General features: G+C 40.6%; 2 protein-coding genes across 5 annotated transcripts; one reads left to right on the top strand and one right to left on the bottom strand.

Moving 5' to 3' along the window:
• Nucleotides 1-497: 497 nt before the first annotated feature.
• On the bottom strand, nt 498-7,437 carry flcn (folliculin). 2 transcript variants are annotated; one of them, XM_022756509.1, is made up of 12 exons: nt 7,215-7,437; nt 6,863-7,075; nt 6,530-6,676; nt 6,172-6,393; nt 5,881-6,047; nt 5,678-5,769; nt 3,626-3,789; nt 3,294-3,407; nt 1,982-2,105; nt 1,732-1,857; nt 1,226-1,328; nt 498-1,121 (listed from the first exon to the last, which is right to left on the bottom strand). In XM_022756509.1, the coding sequence occupies exons 2-12, from the start codon at nt 7,073-7,075 to the stop codon at nt 914-916; spliced, it is 1,680 nt and encodes a 559-aa protein (XP_022612230.1). In that variant the 5' UTR covers nt 7,215-7,437; the 3' UTR covers nt 498-913. The 2 variants fall into 2 exon arrangements, with proteins under 2 accessions (XP_022612230.1, XP_022612228.1); XM_022756507.1 differs by having other exon boundaries at nt 6,518-6,676.
• On the top strand, nt 7,006-14,673 carry leng9 (leukocyte receptor cluster member 9). Of its 3 annotated transcripts, none has more exons than XM_022756505.1 (8): nt 7,006-7,086; nt 8,449-8,583; nt 10,331-10,424; nt 10,911-11,047; nt 11,173-11,499; nt 11,630-11,882; nt 12,580-12,703; nt 12,806-14,673. In XM_022756505.1, the coding sequence occupies exons 2-8, from the start codon at nt 8,457-8,459 to the stop codon at nt 13,466-13,468; spliced, it is 1,725 nt and encodes a 574-aa protein (XP_022612226.1). In that variant the 5' UTR covers nt 7,006-7,086; nt 8,449-8,456; the 3' UTR covers nt 13,469-14,673. The 3 variants fall into 3 exon arrangements, with proteins under 3 accessions (XP_022612226.1, XP_022612225.1, XP_022612227.1); XM_022756504.1 differs by lacking the exon at nt 7,006-7,086 and adding an exon at nt 8,103-8,134; XM_022756506.1 differs by lacking the exon at nt 7,006-7,086 and adding an exon at nt 8,110-8,130.
• Nucleotides 14,674-14,826: the final 153 nt, after the last annotated feature.

Genomic DNA, 14,826 nt, shown 5'->3' on the forward strand with positions numbered 1-14,826 from the left:
AGAGTTTGAACTTTAACACAATCACTGCATAGGTATGGTTGAAGAAAAAAAAATAAAACAATAAAAAAAAACCCTATTTAATCAAAGCGGTATATTGTTGAATTTTATCGACTAAAGTCTGCAAGATTCTGCAAAGCAACAGGCTCAAATAACTGTGGCATGGAAAAAAAAAAAAAAGCACAACTCTTTAGTGGATCCGTGTGTGACTGGCTCATTAAGAGGCCAAAATCCTGCTGATGTGGTCGGCTCTACTGGAGTGCACCCTTGTTATGCAACCAATTTGTACATTTAAGGACAGCAGAAAACCTTAAAAGTGTTGTCTTACACCACTAGAGACTTGTTGGCTGACAGCCATTCAAACAAGTGAGTGGGGAACTGGCAGAGAAATGCTGCTCCCCTCCTACACTCCCCTTTTGCTCCCTCTTTATTCTTCCTGTTCGCCACAAGATGGAGCCAATTGTGGAATTAAAAAAAAAAAAAAAAAAAGGATATCAGACTGACTGTTCACATTAATTTATTTCATTTTAAAACTTCAGTGGAAGAGTAAACAAAGTGCAAAGCCTTTTTGTAATAAGTTAAACTTTACATTTTAGTACGAAGTGGTCTCCTACAGTAATTCTCTTTGACAAACAAAAGCCCTCATATTATCCCAACTGACTGTGTTAATCCGTGCAGGATAATAACCAGGGTTAGGTACACAATAAATTTCTCATTACTTAAAAGACAATAATGGATGAGCCAGGGCATCTCTGGCATCCACTCACAGCCCTCTTTCATTCCACAAAAAGTCCCAAACAGTTACCAAAACTGACTCTTGCTTTTCACTTTCCTTTCCTCCGGAAACCCCCCCTTCTTTTCACCTTCCTTTTCTTCACCCCCTGCTAACTCCTTTTCCTCCTTCTTATTGTCTTTGTTACTGGCTGGGGCTCCTCTCCCCTCCTCGGACAGCTGTCATTAAATGGCTCTTGTAGGTTTTGCTGAGTCCAGTCATCCAGAATTTAAGGAGCCTGACGTTGTCTTCCTCGCCCGGCCCGGTGGCGCCAAGGAGGGCCAGAACCTTCTGGGTGTCCTCCCTCCCTCGCCCGTCCACTTTGGAGAACTTGAACAGCACTTTGACTTTACTGAAGGAGCGAGAAGTAGCTATGAGAAGGCTTTCATATGCAAAATGGAGAAATCTTACTTAAACCCAAATAGTCTTCATTAAGACTGAGTGAATTCTACTCACTTCATCCACTCCTCCTTCAAACACAGCAGGCAGTGAGATACGACGTCCACAGACAAGTTCTCGTTAGACAGAGCCACCTCGAGCTTGTTCAGTAATGTGGGACCTGGAAAAAAGAGTGCAAAAATTCAGTCTATCAATTATTTTTTAAAGTTCATCATATGACCTTTATTTCTATAGTTCAACCTTTTGTCAGAAATGACCTTCACATGTTTCCTGCCAACTTAAATACCTCCAAGAAGGTTATGTTTTTGATCCCTTTCATCCATGTGTTATCTCAAAACCTGGCTGATAAAACAGCTTTAAATGACAGTTGGTAGAAAGATGGGCTGTGATCCGAGGAACAAATCATTTCTGATGCTCCAAATATTTTGTGATGTGGATACAAATCTTGTTTTTTAAGGATTCCTTAACATCGTAGGATGGGTCATGTCTGAATATCTGTGATTTTGTTTTACATTGCAGTAAACACAAAGTGAGTACTTCTAAATTCAGGTAGGTATGCTCACCCCTGTCTGTGGGCTGTGTGTTGGCACTGCTGATGGTGAACTGATAAAGTGAGCAGATATCGTCGTCATGTACAGCTGAGATCTGGAAGTTTCTCTCTGTGCTCACATCCACCAGCACTGAAAACTCTACAGAACAAAACAAAAGTCAACATAATGTGAACTGCAAATACAAGCCAACAATTTGTGACAGAAGCTGTCTTGGAGGGTTCATATCGTTTTATGTATAGTGTGATTTTGAAGGCTCTTGTACCTGAGGAGCTGACGTGGGTTGGAATGGGCACATCTGGGCTGAGACCCAGGAAGTTGCATTTGTAGGCCTCCTCATACTGAGCACTGTATGGCACAGAACGCACACAGCCTACTGGGAGCAGAGACTGATGAGAGAAAGGATAGAGATTCAGATAAGAAACCTAGCATGAAAAGGAAGTTATCTTGCAAAGTAAACTGAAATTAACATTTGTAGCCCTGTGCACCCACACTGGAAGCTCTCACTTACTCTGGCTGATTAGACCTCTGTTAAAGCTGGGTGGGGCTGTGCAGGGAATTATCTGAGGACACCACACACTGAAGTAATAACAACCAGCACTGTGCTGAACCTGCTTACCTGTATATTTGTACAGTTGTTGTGTTCCTATTTTGCGATAAAATTTTAAAACACAAATCATAAAAAGTATAACAACACCAACAGGAGAGCGAGGGAAAATGACAAGATAAGGACAGTCTGCAAATGTCCACGCAGCCCCGAGAAAAGGTTCAATAAAGCAAAATAAGGGTAAACACGTCATTTGGAGGGGGTGGGGGGGTGGGGGGTCTTTTAGTACGTGATAGGTTTTTTCACAGCAGACATTTTTACATGTCACAAGTGTAAATAATAACATTAATGATGACTGAGGTTCATTGAGCATTTCACTGTCTCACAGTGACATTATACAGATTATCAGTAACACCTACATCACAATGACAAGTCAAAATGTCCGCCATGAAAAATGCCTGGGAGGGAGCAGAAAACATGCAACAGTGTAATTATAATCAAATACAATTCAAAATATTTTTAAACAATATCAAATTATCACATAAAATAAAAAAAAAAAACAGTTCAAAGGAACAGTGTATCTTGCATACAAAGGTAAGCATGGCAAACATATACTGGCAAGACAATTTCAGGGTGTGTATTGCAGTAGCTTAAATAATTATATGTTTAGTGTCTAGAAATAAAACATAATTTAAGAAAGTGAATAAAGAAAGATATTTTATGGAGAATTTAACTAAAACACAAACGCAATCTTAACATGGCATTTGTGATCTTTAGTGGTTTACACTATATAAGTAATCTTTCCAACCTTACCAACGTAAAATGGGTGTGTTTAGTGTTAGATGATTATAACAACTCAAACTGTGTTATGCTACCCTCCATTTAACCAATGACACAATATTAAACCACTGTTTAACTAAACAGGTCCCTCAGAGGTGTTACCACTTGTCCTAATTCCTATGTACCTGCATCATAACACCATTATTTTTCCTAATGACGCAGAAATGGACACAGTAGTACAGTAGAGTACCTTGAGTACTGTAAATGCTGATTGGATGAGCCCGGGGTGTGCGCCCCTCCATATGACCTGATTTCCCATGAGCACGTGCCATGCTAGCTGACGAAACTCAGCAGCCCCGAGGACCTGCAGAACAAATTAGACAGTACTGTACAAGAGCTCACTGATACAGTATGTATATTAATTTCTCAAATCATCATGAACTAAAACTTAACAGATTAAGGCCATAAATCTATAGATTCTTGCAAAATATTGAGCATTTTTATCCCTTTTATTCTGCTTGCATTGTTAATTGTGTAATTATGGGCATCAAAATGTAAAGCTCAAAAAGTACCTAGGTTTACCTGTCTCAAGTGCCTCAGTGACCTAAACTTTGGACCAGGTAATTCATCAAATTTTGCATCATCACAAAGGAAGTCGTGGCCCAGCTCGCTCTCTGACTGGTGCCGCTGTGACTTCAGAGCACCTCCTTCTGCTCCCTCCCAGCAGCTCATTTCCTCCTCTTGCTCTTTTGGGAAAAAAAAAATGTCATAAAAACAGATGTAGAGATGACCAAATGTTTTAAACCCGAACTCATTACAAATGGAGGTAATTCCCAAAGGAAACCAGCAGAAATGGCTGGAACTACATGATGTGATGTTACTCATCATCTCTTTCTAAAAATAAAATCAACACTGTAATATTTCACCACATATCCATGACTTTTTCAATACATATACTAATAGATTACTGCTAATACTAGCTAGCACATGATGGTCCCTGTGTCATGTGTCACTCACAGTATCAGGTTGACCGAATCTGTACAACATGAAACAAAAAAACAAAACAAAACGGGCATTTTAAATGTACTTTATCTAGCTTTTTTTGAAGTGCTACAGAAATGAAGTTTATTTACCTATTATATAAATATTAGAAAGCAGGATATTGCTATAACCACAACCTAAGAGCCAATCTGGACTGGGAAATATCTCTAATAATTTTTATCACTTTTGTAAATCTTGACTAAAACCTGTGTAAACTCTGCCAGGAAAGGCAGCATGTCTGTGTACAATGGTTAAATGATTCACTATTTTTACAGCTAGCGATTCTCTGAATTGGTTAACCCAGTGAATCAGACGTTCACAGAAGACTTTTAAGACTGATGAAACATTGTGCAAACAAATGACATCTGCTGATGTAACAATCCATAAAGGGGCCACACCTTGCCTAGAAAGCAAGACACGTTGAAGCAATGCCTTCCAAGGTAAATTGTGTTCTTTTTGGCTCATACAGTGGCAAGAAAAAGAATGTATTAATTGGTCATAAGATTTGATCTGCTCTTTATCTAAGACAGACTGTTTACACTAATAACATGAAAACAATTACAATTTTTCATGTCTTTATTGAACAAACCCATTGAACATTCACAGGGCACAAATAACCTCAAACTAGCACTTTCTGTAGCAGCAGATCAGATCTGCACGAAGTTGAGGAGAAATTTTGGACCATTTTTCCTACAAACTGCTTCAGCTCAGATGTCTGCTGTGAGCGTCTCTCTTCAGGTCAGTCTACAGCATCTCTACTGGATTATGGTCTGGGCTCCGACTGGGCCACTTAAAAATGTGGAGTTTGAAGTCATTTTGTAGATTTACTTTGATGTTTAGGTTATTGTCCTGCTACATCACCCAACTTGTCTCAGTAAATTTGGGAGTTCCTTTTCCCTTCAGAGGCACAGTGATGTTTTTTTGGAGAGCAGTGGCTTCCTCTGTGGTGTCCATGGCAGGACAACATGCTCCAGGCAACCATGCGCCCTGATTTGTGTATAGTAGACTCATGAACAGAGATGTTAACCAAATCCAATGATTCCTTCAAGCCTTCAGCCGTTACTCTCAGGTTCTTTGTTATGTTACTAAGCATCCTGCGTGGTGCTTCTGGAGCCATCTCAGCTGGGCGTCCGCTTCTAAGGAGATTAGCCACAAAACGAAATCTTCTCCATTTATAGACAGTTTGTCGGACTGTGGACTGATGAATATCTAGACTCTTTGAGATGACTTTGTAACCCTTTCAGCTTCATGCCAGTCTTCTGAGATCTTTTTTTGTGAGGCATTGTTCACATCAGCAAATGTTTCTTAGGAACAGCAAACTCAAAATGTGTTTCTTTATATAGGTCAACGTAGATTGTGTTTGTTCATTATTGTAACTTAGATGAAGATCTGACCATATTTTAGGACAAATTTATACATAAATGCAGGTAAATCCAAAGGGTTCACTTTTTCTTGCCATTGTAAATTGTCACCTGACAGTTTTTTGTCTTCAGTTTTTACCCAATTACAGGGATAACAAGATCTTAGATGAGTAAATACAAAGTCCTGCACTACAGAATAATCACCCTGTTTAATTAAGGATACTCTTTCTACCTGTCTGTCTCTCTATGAGCACCAGTGTGTCCTCAGTAGGGGCTCCCTCGAGCAGCTTCTCTGTCAGACGACTACCACAGGCCTTCAGCAGCCTGGAAATGAGGTGAAAACACACATCAGCATGTCCAGGTGAGTGATTACACACCAGTCACATGGAAATGGATAACAGCTTGTCTTGTGGGACTGACAATATATCAACTCACCAGCTAAAGGAGGAGTGCAGGCTGGCCCAGAGGTTGGGATGCTGGGTAAGAGAAGTTAGTGATCGGGCTGCGTTGCCGCTCCTTTGGTGTGGGAAAACTGCAGGTGAAAACACACTGTTCATCCTCACAGCTCGCTGGGGGCAAACTCCTTGCTCACTGTCAAACACCTGATGCACAGTACAACAAGAAGACATTAGGTGTTGTAATAGAAACATGCCTATGGAATAAGTCTTTATATTTCTATTTTAGTAAAGTGAATGAATGCATGTAGTGTCTATGTGTGTGCCCTACCTTGAGGGCTGTGCTTTGCAGGCTCTGTATTGTGAGTTTAAGGTGGCGTAACAGAAAAGGCCAGGAGTTGATAAGGTAGATCCTGTCCATGGCTACCATGACAATACTGTACCACCGCTGAAAGCCCCTGGCCAGGCTGTCTTTGATAAAGAAGGTGTGTGAAAACACAAAACCATGTTGCTCATCTCCAAAGAAAATTGGCCCTTCACGGCCGGGACACACCTGACAAAACAGACAGAGAAAATTGGAGGAAGCATATGAGGAGACAGAGGAAAAAGAAAATCGATATGTTTATTTGGTGTATGAGATGTGTGACTCACACACACATACATACATGCAGACGTACGTCACTGTTTACCTCACAGCTGAGGCTGCGTACACAGGCCTGGCGGACCACACTGAAAAGCTGAGGCTGTCTGGGATGCTGGTGGCTCAGGAAGCGTATACCTGTTTCATCATCAATGCTCACAAAGCCTGGGTGAGATGCAGGCAGAGATCGACATCCCTATGAAGCAAAGAGAAGAAGTAAATGAGCACTCTGAGACAGATGACAGGATTATGGACTCACCTACATAACAGAAAGTTAAAGCTAGAGTGTAATGTAGCGGGTGGTTAGGGTCAGATTGAGGCAAGTTTCTGAAAATGTCATGTTGAGTTGACCATCTCTCCTTGGCCTGCCCCCTCCCCTCACCTCACACATTTCTCCTCTCTGTGTGGCTGAGCTGTTGGCTCTCATGGTCAGCCCTTCTCCTTCCCGGTCACCGTCTCGGTCCCTGTCCCCAGATGCCGGGATCCCTGCCTGGGATGAGGGGGACGGGGATGGAGGGTGTAGTGCCTCGGTACAGAACAGTGTCCGAGGGCCATGAAGTTCACAGAAGTGACAGAGAGCCACCAGAGCATTCATCTGAGAGAGAAGTATTTATAGTGCTGAATATGTGACTTATATGGGAACGCTAGTAGTCGGTTTCTCAAAAAGTTTCTTATTAACAGGCTCCACTAAAGTCAAGACATGGTCATTTTAAGTGATACTAACATAGTCTTACCTTCAGCGGAGACACAAGATCAACAGATGACTGGCGCTAAATGCAACTACATAGGACATTCACTGATCGCAGTGTCCAAAATACCGTTATATACAAAGCAGAATATCAAAACTGTGGTATAAAACAGAATTATTTTTTGTATTTAGTCCGTTTTCCGATCCATGTTTCTCAGTTTAGGTTATGCAGTTGCTAAGCTAACTGACAACAACAGACCATATCACGTGAGGCAGAGTCACGCGCCTCAAGCACAACTGACGCATGGTTTTTATGCTGCATTCATGTAACATCGGCAAAATGGGAAGAATAGGAAAAACAGCCGTTAATACAAGAGTTCGGAGTGTTCAAGCACTGTTTTAAAGTGGCTAACACTAGTGCTGACATTGTAGTCACACCAGATAAACCGCCTAAATTAGCATATCCTGTTGTGTTGCGTTTTTGTGGCAGTTTGTTACCAAGTGAGAACAGATATATAAGACTGCATAGCTCCTATAAACTTACTTGGAGCCATTCTGCTGACACATTGTTTTCATGTCTGTAATGCTTTTCACGTTTTGTGATTTGAAATTTACTTGGTGTCAGAAATTAAAATTATAAATCACTAGCTGAAATGAACTGGGCTTCTCACCCTGGTGGTCGAATTTACTGTTTAAACAACATGTCTTGAAAGCGGCATTAATTGCAACACTTTTTAAATCGATGTCGTGTATTATCAAAGCGAAAAGAAACAACATATTATTTGTCAATATCATCATAACTAATATAATATAATATAATATAATATGTTAACGTTTGTTAAGGTTCCACAAAGTCATTTTTCGAGGAAAGACAAATTAAAACTACATTACCCATAATTCCATCTGAGTCGACTAATTCGGGGTCAAAGGGAAATAAAAAGTCAGGACCGTGTACTTCTATGGTTGGTATGTCCAAGATTAAAAGAATAATATTCAGTTGAATTTTAAAGACGTTTTTATGTTTTTTTTATGAAATTGTTTTAGATAAATATTTTTTCAAGGAGTTGTTGAATTACGAAATTTCCATACTATTGTACGACACTGACCACTTCCGCAGCAGCTGAGAGAAGCGGCATTGAGAAATATATTTTTTTCAGTTTTAGGAGTGCCACGTTTAACTTTGTCATTCTCTCAGGTCAAACAAAGCTAAAGGTGTATTAGCAAATATCACAGCGACACAGCACACTTTTCTCAGGTAACATCGCCTTTGAATATAACAGATTTGAGCATGGCATCAGACGGACCAGGAGTGACCACAGAACCACCCGAGGACCAAAGAGATGATGGCCACCTGACAGAGGCAGGGGTCTCAGCTGACCCTAATAGTGGTGAAGACACTCTAAAAGCCATAGCAGGTAAATCACCCTGTTAAGTTTTACATACACTGATACACAGTAATTTGTCAAGTGGGTCCTCAAAGGCGACTGAGTTTATTTAATACATTATAAAGTCTAATATGTCACTTATGAAAACATGGTTATGTACAATATTGACCTGCTGCTAACTTGTATTACTGAGGTCAGTTTGGATCCTTTCCAAGTAATTGACTCTTCAAACAAATTCATCAGTCCGTGGTACGTTTCTGTGTTACTGTGAGCAAGTTGAGTTATGGTAAGTTCTTGCTTAAGTTATCATGTAGTTGGAATTCCTCTCATTGAAAATGATTGTTGAACAAGTATAGAGTTACAAGTACTGGCTTTGACCTCCCAATCCAGTATGAGGAGTAGATTTACTGTCTGCTTCCACTCCCACTTGTCTTACTGGGGTCAACTCCAAATGAATATTGCTAGGAGTAAAGAAAGGAAGTGGCTGGGGAGAGGGCCGTCTGGACCTCTCTGTTGAGGCTGCTGCCCCCGCAACCCGGATCCTGATAAGCGGAAGACGACGAGACGAGGAGTAAAGAACATAAATCAATATTTTACTTTTTAGTCACTAGTCAGTTGTACCAACATCTTATGTCTGGAAGCACTCAAAAGATGCCCATGAAAGTCTGTTGCTGTTGGCCCATGATCTGGGTAATCTGTGCCAGCCAGTGCCATCATAGTAGAAAGGAAAATGTTATAGTTAATAATTAGTGGATCTGGGCAATGAGTCACTCCTATTGGGAAATAGCATTGCAGGGTTTGTGGTATGTGTTGGAGCTTATGAGAAACCACGTCCTTACTACTTGGCTGACATTTGAGTCCTCTGAGGCAAGTCATTGCCACCTGTTACATTATTTATACTCTTTGGAGAGGAAACAGTGTTATACACTCCCAGTTCCCTTTTGGGGATTAATCACTTATTTATCTCTGATTTCAGTTGTTAATTGTGATATCATACCTGCTTAAGATAAAAATCTAAAGGAATCCAGTAAAACAGTTTCAAATTTGATTTCTTGTGCAACACAGTGGGCAGGTGATTAGAGATCATATTTCTTGATGTCTGTGCATTTACCATATATCTGTGCTATGGCACACATAAACATATCTCACCGACATAGGCACATATACTGTAGGAGACACAGGAAACATGTATTGAAAAGACATTCAGAAACAAACAAGAGAAACATAATTCCTCCTCAAAGAATGAATCGTACATTACACTCTAAATAAATATTTTCATTTATCCTGTTTTCTGCCTTAAGTAAACAGTCAGCACTCTAATCTGAGAACATCCTGCCTCACTATTGTAGATATTTTCAGTTACGGTGAAAACTGCTTTAAACTTCCAGACAGACCTTTCTTTGTATCTGTGTCCTCTCTTCCGTCTGACTGGCTCAGACTGTAGAGGACAGAGGTGTGGGGAAATGATGTTTGTGATTTCATGATTTCTTTATTTTTATTTCCTGGAAGTGGCTCTCGATATCACCTGTTGAGTGATCATATAAACAGCACATATGTTGATAATTGATGTTTCACACAGACTAGACTGGCCATGTTACAAATTTTGTTTTCCTCTTGTGTTGTTGTTGTGTCACTTTTCTGATGTAATTTAAATGCAGAGCCAAATTTGAACGGCTGCAGACTTTCTTTACAAACTTTCAATACAATTTATTGCACATCTGCCCCTCTTACCTTTGCTTTCACTCTCTCTTTCTCTCTGTGGCTCTATCATTTACAGAGTCAGCAAAGTGGGATGAGGATGGAGTCAAAGTATGCCAGTTTTTCCTGATGGGAAAGTGTCATTTTGGACTCAGATGCCGCTTATCTCACAGGTATGCTTTCCTCACCTTGTTCAGACCCAGTCACCAACAAGATAATAGAGGACTTTTAGTTTTTCAAATAAATTCTAGACATCCTCTTAATTGATTTTTGATAACTTCAACACTAAAGAAGTTGGAAATAGTTGTATTACAGCAGCCTGTTAGCATTAAATATATGGCTGTCTGAATATCAACTCATCTTATCAATTTATTGATAAACCCTGCCTGGTTTAGGAGAATTCTTCAGATTATTTTTAATAACCGCATTACTAAAAAAGTTGGAAATCTTTGTAGCACACTTGTTAGCAATTAACAGATCTAGTAAACTCTGTGTGGATTTTTTTATTTCTAATATTGTGAGTTGCTGGTCATGTTGCATCACAGACGGATGTTTAAACTCAGCCATGACTCAATATGGGTGCTGCAAAATGTTCATATACTGTTTATTCGTGTCAAATGGAATTAGGACTTTTTCCACATTTTGTCATCATTTCGCAGTGATCCATCACTAGATGATTCAGGGGCTTTGTCTCCTGATCCGGATGACACACCGGATGGAGAAAAGATGGAAAAACATAAGAAGAAGAAAGGCAAAGTGAAGAAAGCAAAAAAGCCAGAATACCAGGAGGGACAAGGTCACTGCATATTTGGATGGTTAAGTAATCTGATGACAGCACACTTATAAGATACTAGTGAAGGAATCACCTTTTCTCTTCATTAGTATATTTTATCTCTATTTTTACCATCTGTTCTTCCACAGAAGTGAACAAAAAGCCCCGTATGCGCACAGCAGATGACGTTATCTCTCGGATACTATGGGACACGTCAGTCGATGCATCAGAATTTGTAGTGGGCTATGTGGATCGCTTCCTTGGTGTGCTGGAGCGACCCTTCTGTGACTTCAACTGGGACACAAACCCCTGTGACTGTGATTACACTTCTGAACTAGCCCTGCCTAGACACAGGATCCAGTACTTCACCTACAGAGGGCACCGCGTCTGGGACCGCCACAGCAGAACTGACAGGGTGTTTGGCTCCACCGGTCAATCTCTGGCTCCCCCCTTTGGAGGGGATGAGGAAGTAAAGGGTAAGAGAGGGCCCTTAGGGTGCTGCCCCACCTCACACACAGCCACATGCAAAGTAATTTCAGACAAAATATACAAAAGCCAGTACACTCAGAATGTACGCTGAAAGAAAATAACCATGTGTTTTACAAGAAATGAACACAGAAGTCCAAGAGCTACAACAAGACGGCATTAAAACAACAGAAGTCACAGAAGTCAGTGGGCAGGAAGAGAGTGAAACAGAAGAGTGTACTCAAACTGGGAACACACATCTGGAGGAAGAGGAGCAGAATGAGATGAATATTCACACCCCTGACTCAACACAACCAGCACCAACGTGTAGAGAAAACGCCTCTCAGGAACAGCAATCACGAGGAGCATGTGTTGTGGAGGAGGCTGCAAATAGGTCTGGTGTTCAAGTTCATCTTTTAAATGTAACTGAGAACAGACAACTCCTGTACAGCACAAAATGGTATTTTTAGTGTCTACATGTTCCAGCCTGAGCCTGTTTGTACAAAATGCCTACTTAAAGTCAAAACAACATGGAAGTTAGAACGTCGTTAGCCTCAGTAATGTAAACCAGATTATGTGTGCGGTGCTAGTTACAAGAGGGATTTAAATTGGATCCTTTTTTATTCAATTGGATCACTCAAAAATGGTCAAAACATTCAGAGAATATGTTGTCTTAATATGTAGAAGACAATTCACCCGCACCCACACCTTCCTCACCCGCATTGTTGGATCAGTATGTGGATGATTAAGGACAAATGAATGAATGATTCCTCGCCCACACCCTTTTTTAAATATAAATCACTCTGCCAGCTACAACCCATGAGCTAAAGGTCAAGTGTGGTTATATATAATGGACACAGTTCGCTAGTCATCTATACAGCCCAGATTCCAAAAGAAATCTTTAAAAAATATAATGCACTACAGGAAAACAGAGGCATTTTGATTTAAGAATATCATTTTTACATTTATGAGGTTTATGTTTATAGGAGTGTCTTGGTTTTTAAGTTAAAGCTGAACCTTGGAAAACAATCTCAGAAGTTACTTGCCTTAACTGCCTCTTGAGTAATTTTAATCACTTGTTTTGATTTTAGAGTTAAGGCTTCAACAGAACAAATGTCCTCACTCCAAAAAGAGGGAGTGACTATAAAAGAGGAGAGAGAGCGAGAGACTTTGGTAGGATTGCAAGAAAGCTGGGAGGGCAATGAAGATACTTTGGTGAGTACAGCACAGCTCACCCTGAAATAAATTCTTCTTCCGCTGTTACTGTTCAGGTTTAACATAGTAATTCTCTTTATGCTCCTCTTCTACTTTGCACAGAGTTATCTCGGGGCCCTGGACATTAGCCAGAATCCATCAGCACCTCTGGAGCAGAGAGAGGCAAAATGTGGTGGTCGCCCCCCTAAAAAACGACCCACGCACTTCATCACCTTCAGGGCCAACACTCCTGGTATCCTCACCTGTTTCCAGCAGCTACAGGAGGAAGTACTCTCCCTTTTGCCCTCCTCTGCCCCTCACTGGCATACTGCCTCCAACCTTCATGTCACCCTGTGCCTCTTGGTGCTGCACAGCCCAGCTGAGATAGCCGCTGCTGGGGAGATCCTCCGACGGTTTGCCCATTTGGATCGCAATCCCCCGGTGGCTGTGACCTTTCCTGTGAAGTTGAAGCATTTCAATGGGAAGGTGCTCTATCTTAGCCCCCAGCCTCAACTTCCCCTCCAGCAGCTCAACAGTGGCCTGCAGGAAGCCTACCGGGAGGAGGGATTGCTCCACAGGGACTCCTACAACCCGCGCTACCACCTCACTCTGGCCAAGGTAGAGGACAAGGAGGGAGAGAGGATTTTTGAAGGGGTGGGGGACCTTAAGGTGGGGAAGGGTTTAAATTTTGGCCGTCTGCCGGTTAACACCTTACATCTTTGTGCCATGGGCGGTTGCAGAGTTGATGGTTTTTATGAGATTGTGTGCACAGTAACTCTTCGATAGAAGACCGAGCCATTTCACATGCACTACAAACATTACATTACTGAGCACATTGCATTTGAACGAGCCATGTGGCCTTACCAACCAAATTTCGTATCCGCGTTTCAATGTTTTAAATTAGCGAAGATGCACTTTGGGTAAAAGGGCGTAAAGTGAAACTTGATCCAGAGCTGCGGGACAGTGATAAACACCCTTTGTTCAGTTATTAAAAATGTATTTTAATCTGTTTTAATCTACATTATATGTCATATTGATATTTCAAGATGAGAAATGAATGTAGCCCACACATAATACAGTTTTATAATGCAAACTTTTTTCATGTTTTAATGCAAAGTTTCATCAGTCCTCTTATTTGTTGCCTTCAGTTGCTAGAAATTAAAGATTAAAACACTATGAAACAAACACTTGCTAATTAAACATCAGTTGATCAATAGAAAATGTATCTGGAGCTATTTTGATGACCGATTGATTGATAGTTCTAACTTGTGCATTGTTAGAACACGCTGATGCTGCTTTACTTTGTCACTTTGTCTTATGATAAACTCTAAATTTTTTGATTGTTGGTTAAACTAAAGAGACATTTTGAAGACATCACCTTGGACCTTGGAGTGTAAACTTCGATGTGTACTTTAGTCAAATCAGCCTCCAGGTCCAGGAGGTAACACATGATTTTTATGTGCTCTTTTGCAACCAAGGAAAATTATTGTAGAGAAAAGATGATGATATAGATGATGTAATTGCTCACTTTTCATCAGCTGAGTCTTTTCACTCACTACCCATGTAGAGTAAAATACCTACTTCCTTTAAATGCAAAAATTGCCTCAAGAAAAAAAAAAAAGCCTTGCCTTTTTTTCCCTCTATCTATTATGTATTGGGCCAAATAAGGTGACTGGGGCCAACTTTGGCCTGCAGGCCCCACTCTGAGCATCTTTGATATCTAGTGTTTTACTACTACGCTGACAGGACATATGCACCTGCCACAAAGGCGATTACAGGATACATAAATTGTTTATGAGGGGGTAAAAATTATGTTTTGTTTACAGCCATGAATTTACCAAAGTAGTTGTTTTCTGCAGCTCGTAATTCCATGATTTATACAATCTGTTTTATATGAATATTGTATGGGCTGTGTTCCACAAGAAGGATGTCTTTGTATCATTTAACAATGAATTATAACCACTAGATTGTCAAGGACATTAAATATTGAACTGGTTATTTTAAATCCTGAGTGGTGATATTTTATCAGTGCAGGGATGGATGGCCTGGATGCAGTACAGTTGCTGTTGCTGTGGTTTAACATACAGACACACAGTGGCTGCATAAACGCTCCCTGAGCAACTCTTGCATACATAATATAATTT

This window comes from Seriola dumerili, unplaced genomic scaffold (assembly GCF_002260705.1).
Source record: "Seriola dumerili isolate Sdu_G_001 unplaced genomic scaffold, Sdu_1.0 BDQW01000258.1, whole genome shotgun sequence".
In the NCBI taxonomy this organism is placed as follows: Eukaryota; Metazoa; Chordata; class Actinopteri; order Carangiformes; family Carangidae; genus Seriola; species Seriola dumerili.

What these genes read in the sequence shown, in the direction of transcription:
- flcn (XM_022756507.1), bottom strand. Translation starts at nt 7,075, where the DNA reads ATGAATGCTCTGGTGGCTCTCTGTCACTTCTGTGAACTTCATGGCCCT. An exon ending in CTGCACTCCTCCTTTAGCTG is followed by an intron (nt 5,770 to 5,880) that starts GTGAGTTGATAT and finishes CCTCATTTCCAG; the next exon opens with GCTGCTGAAGGCCTGTGGTA. An exon ending in TTGAAGGAGGAGTGGATGAA is followed by an intron (nt 1,122 to 1,225) that starts GTGAGTAGAATT and finishes TCGCTCCTTCAG; the next exon opens with TAAAGTCAAAGTGCTGTTCA.
- leng9 (XM_022756504.1), top strand. An exon ending in AGGGGATGAGGAAGTAAAGG is followed by an intron (nt 11,500 to 11,629) that starts GTAAGAGAGGGC and finishes GTGTTTTACAAG; the next exon opens with AAATGAACACAGAAGTCCAA. An exon ending in GTGGAGGAGGCTGCAAATAG is followed by an intron (nt 11,883 to 12,579) that starts GTCTGGTGTTCA and finishes TTTTGATTTTAG; the next exon opens with AGTTAAGGCTTCAACAGAAC.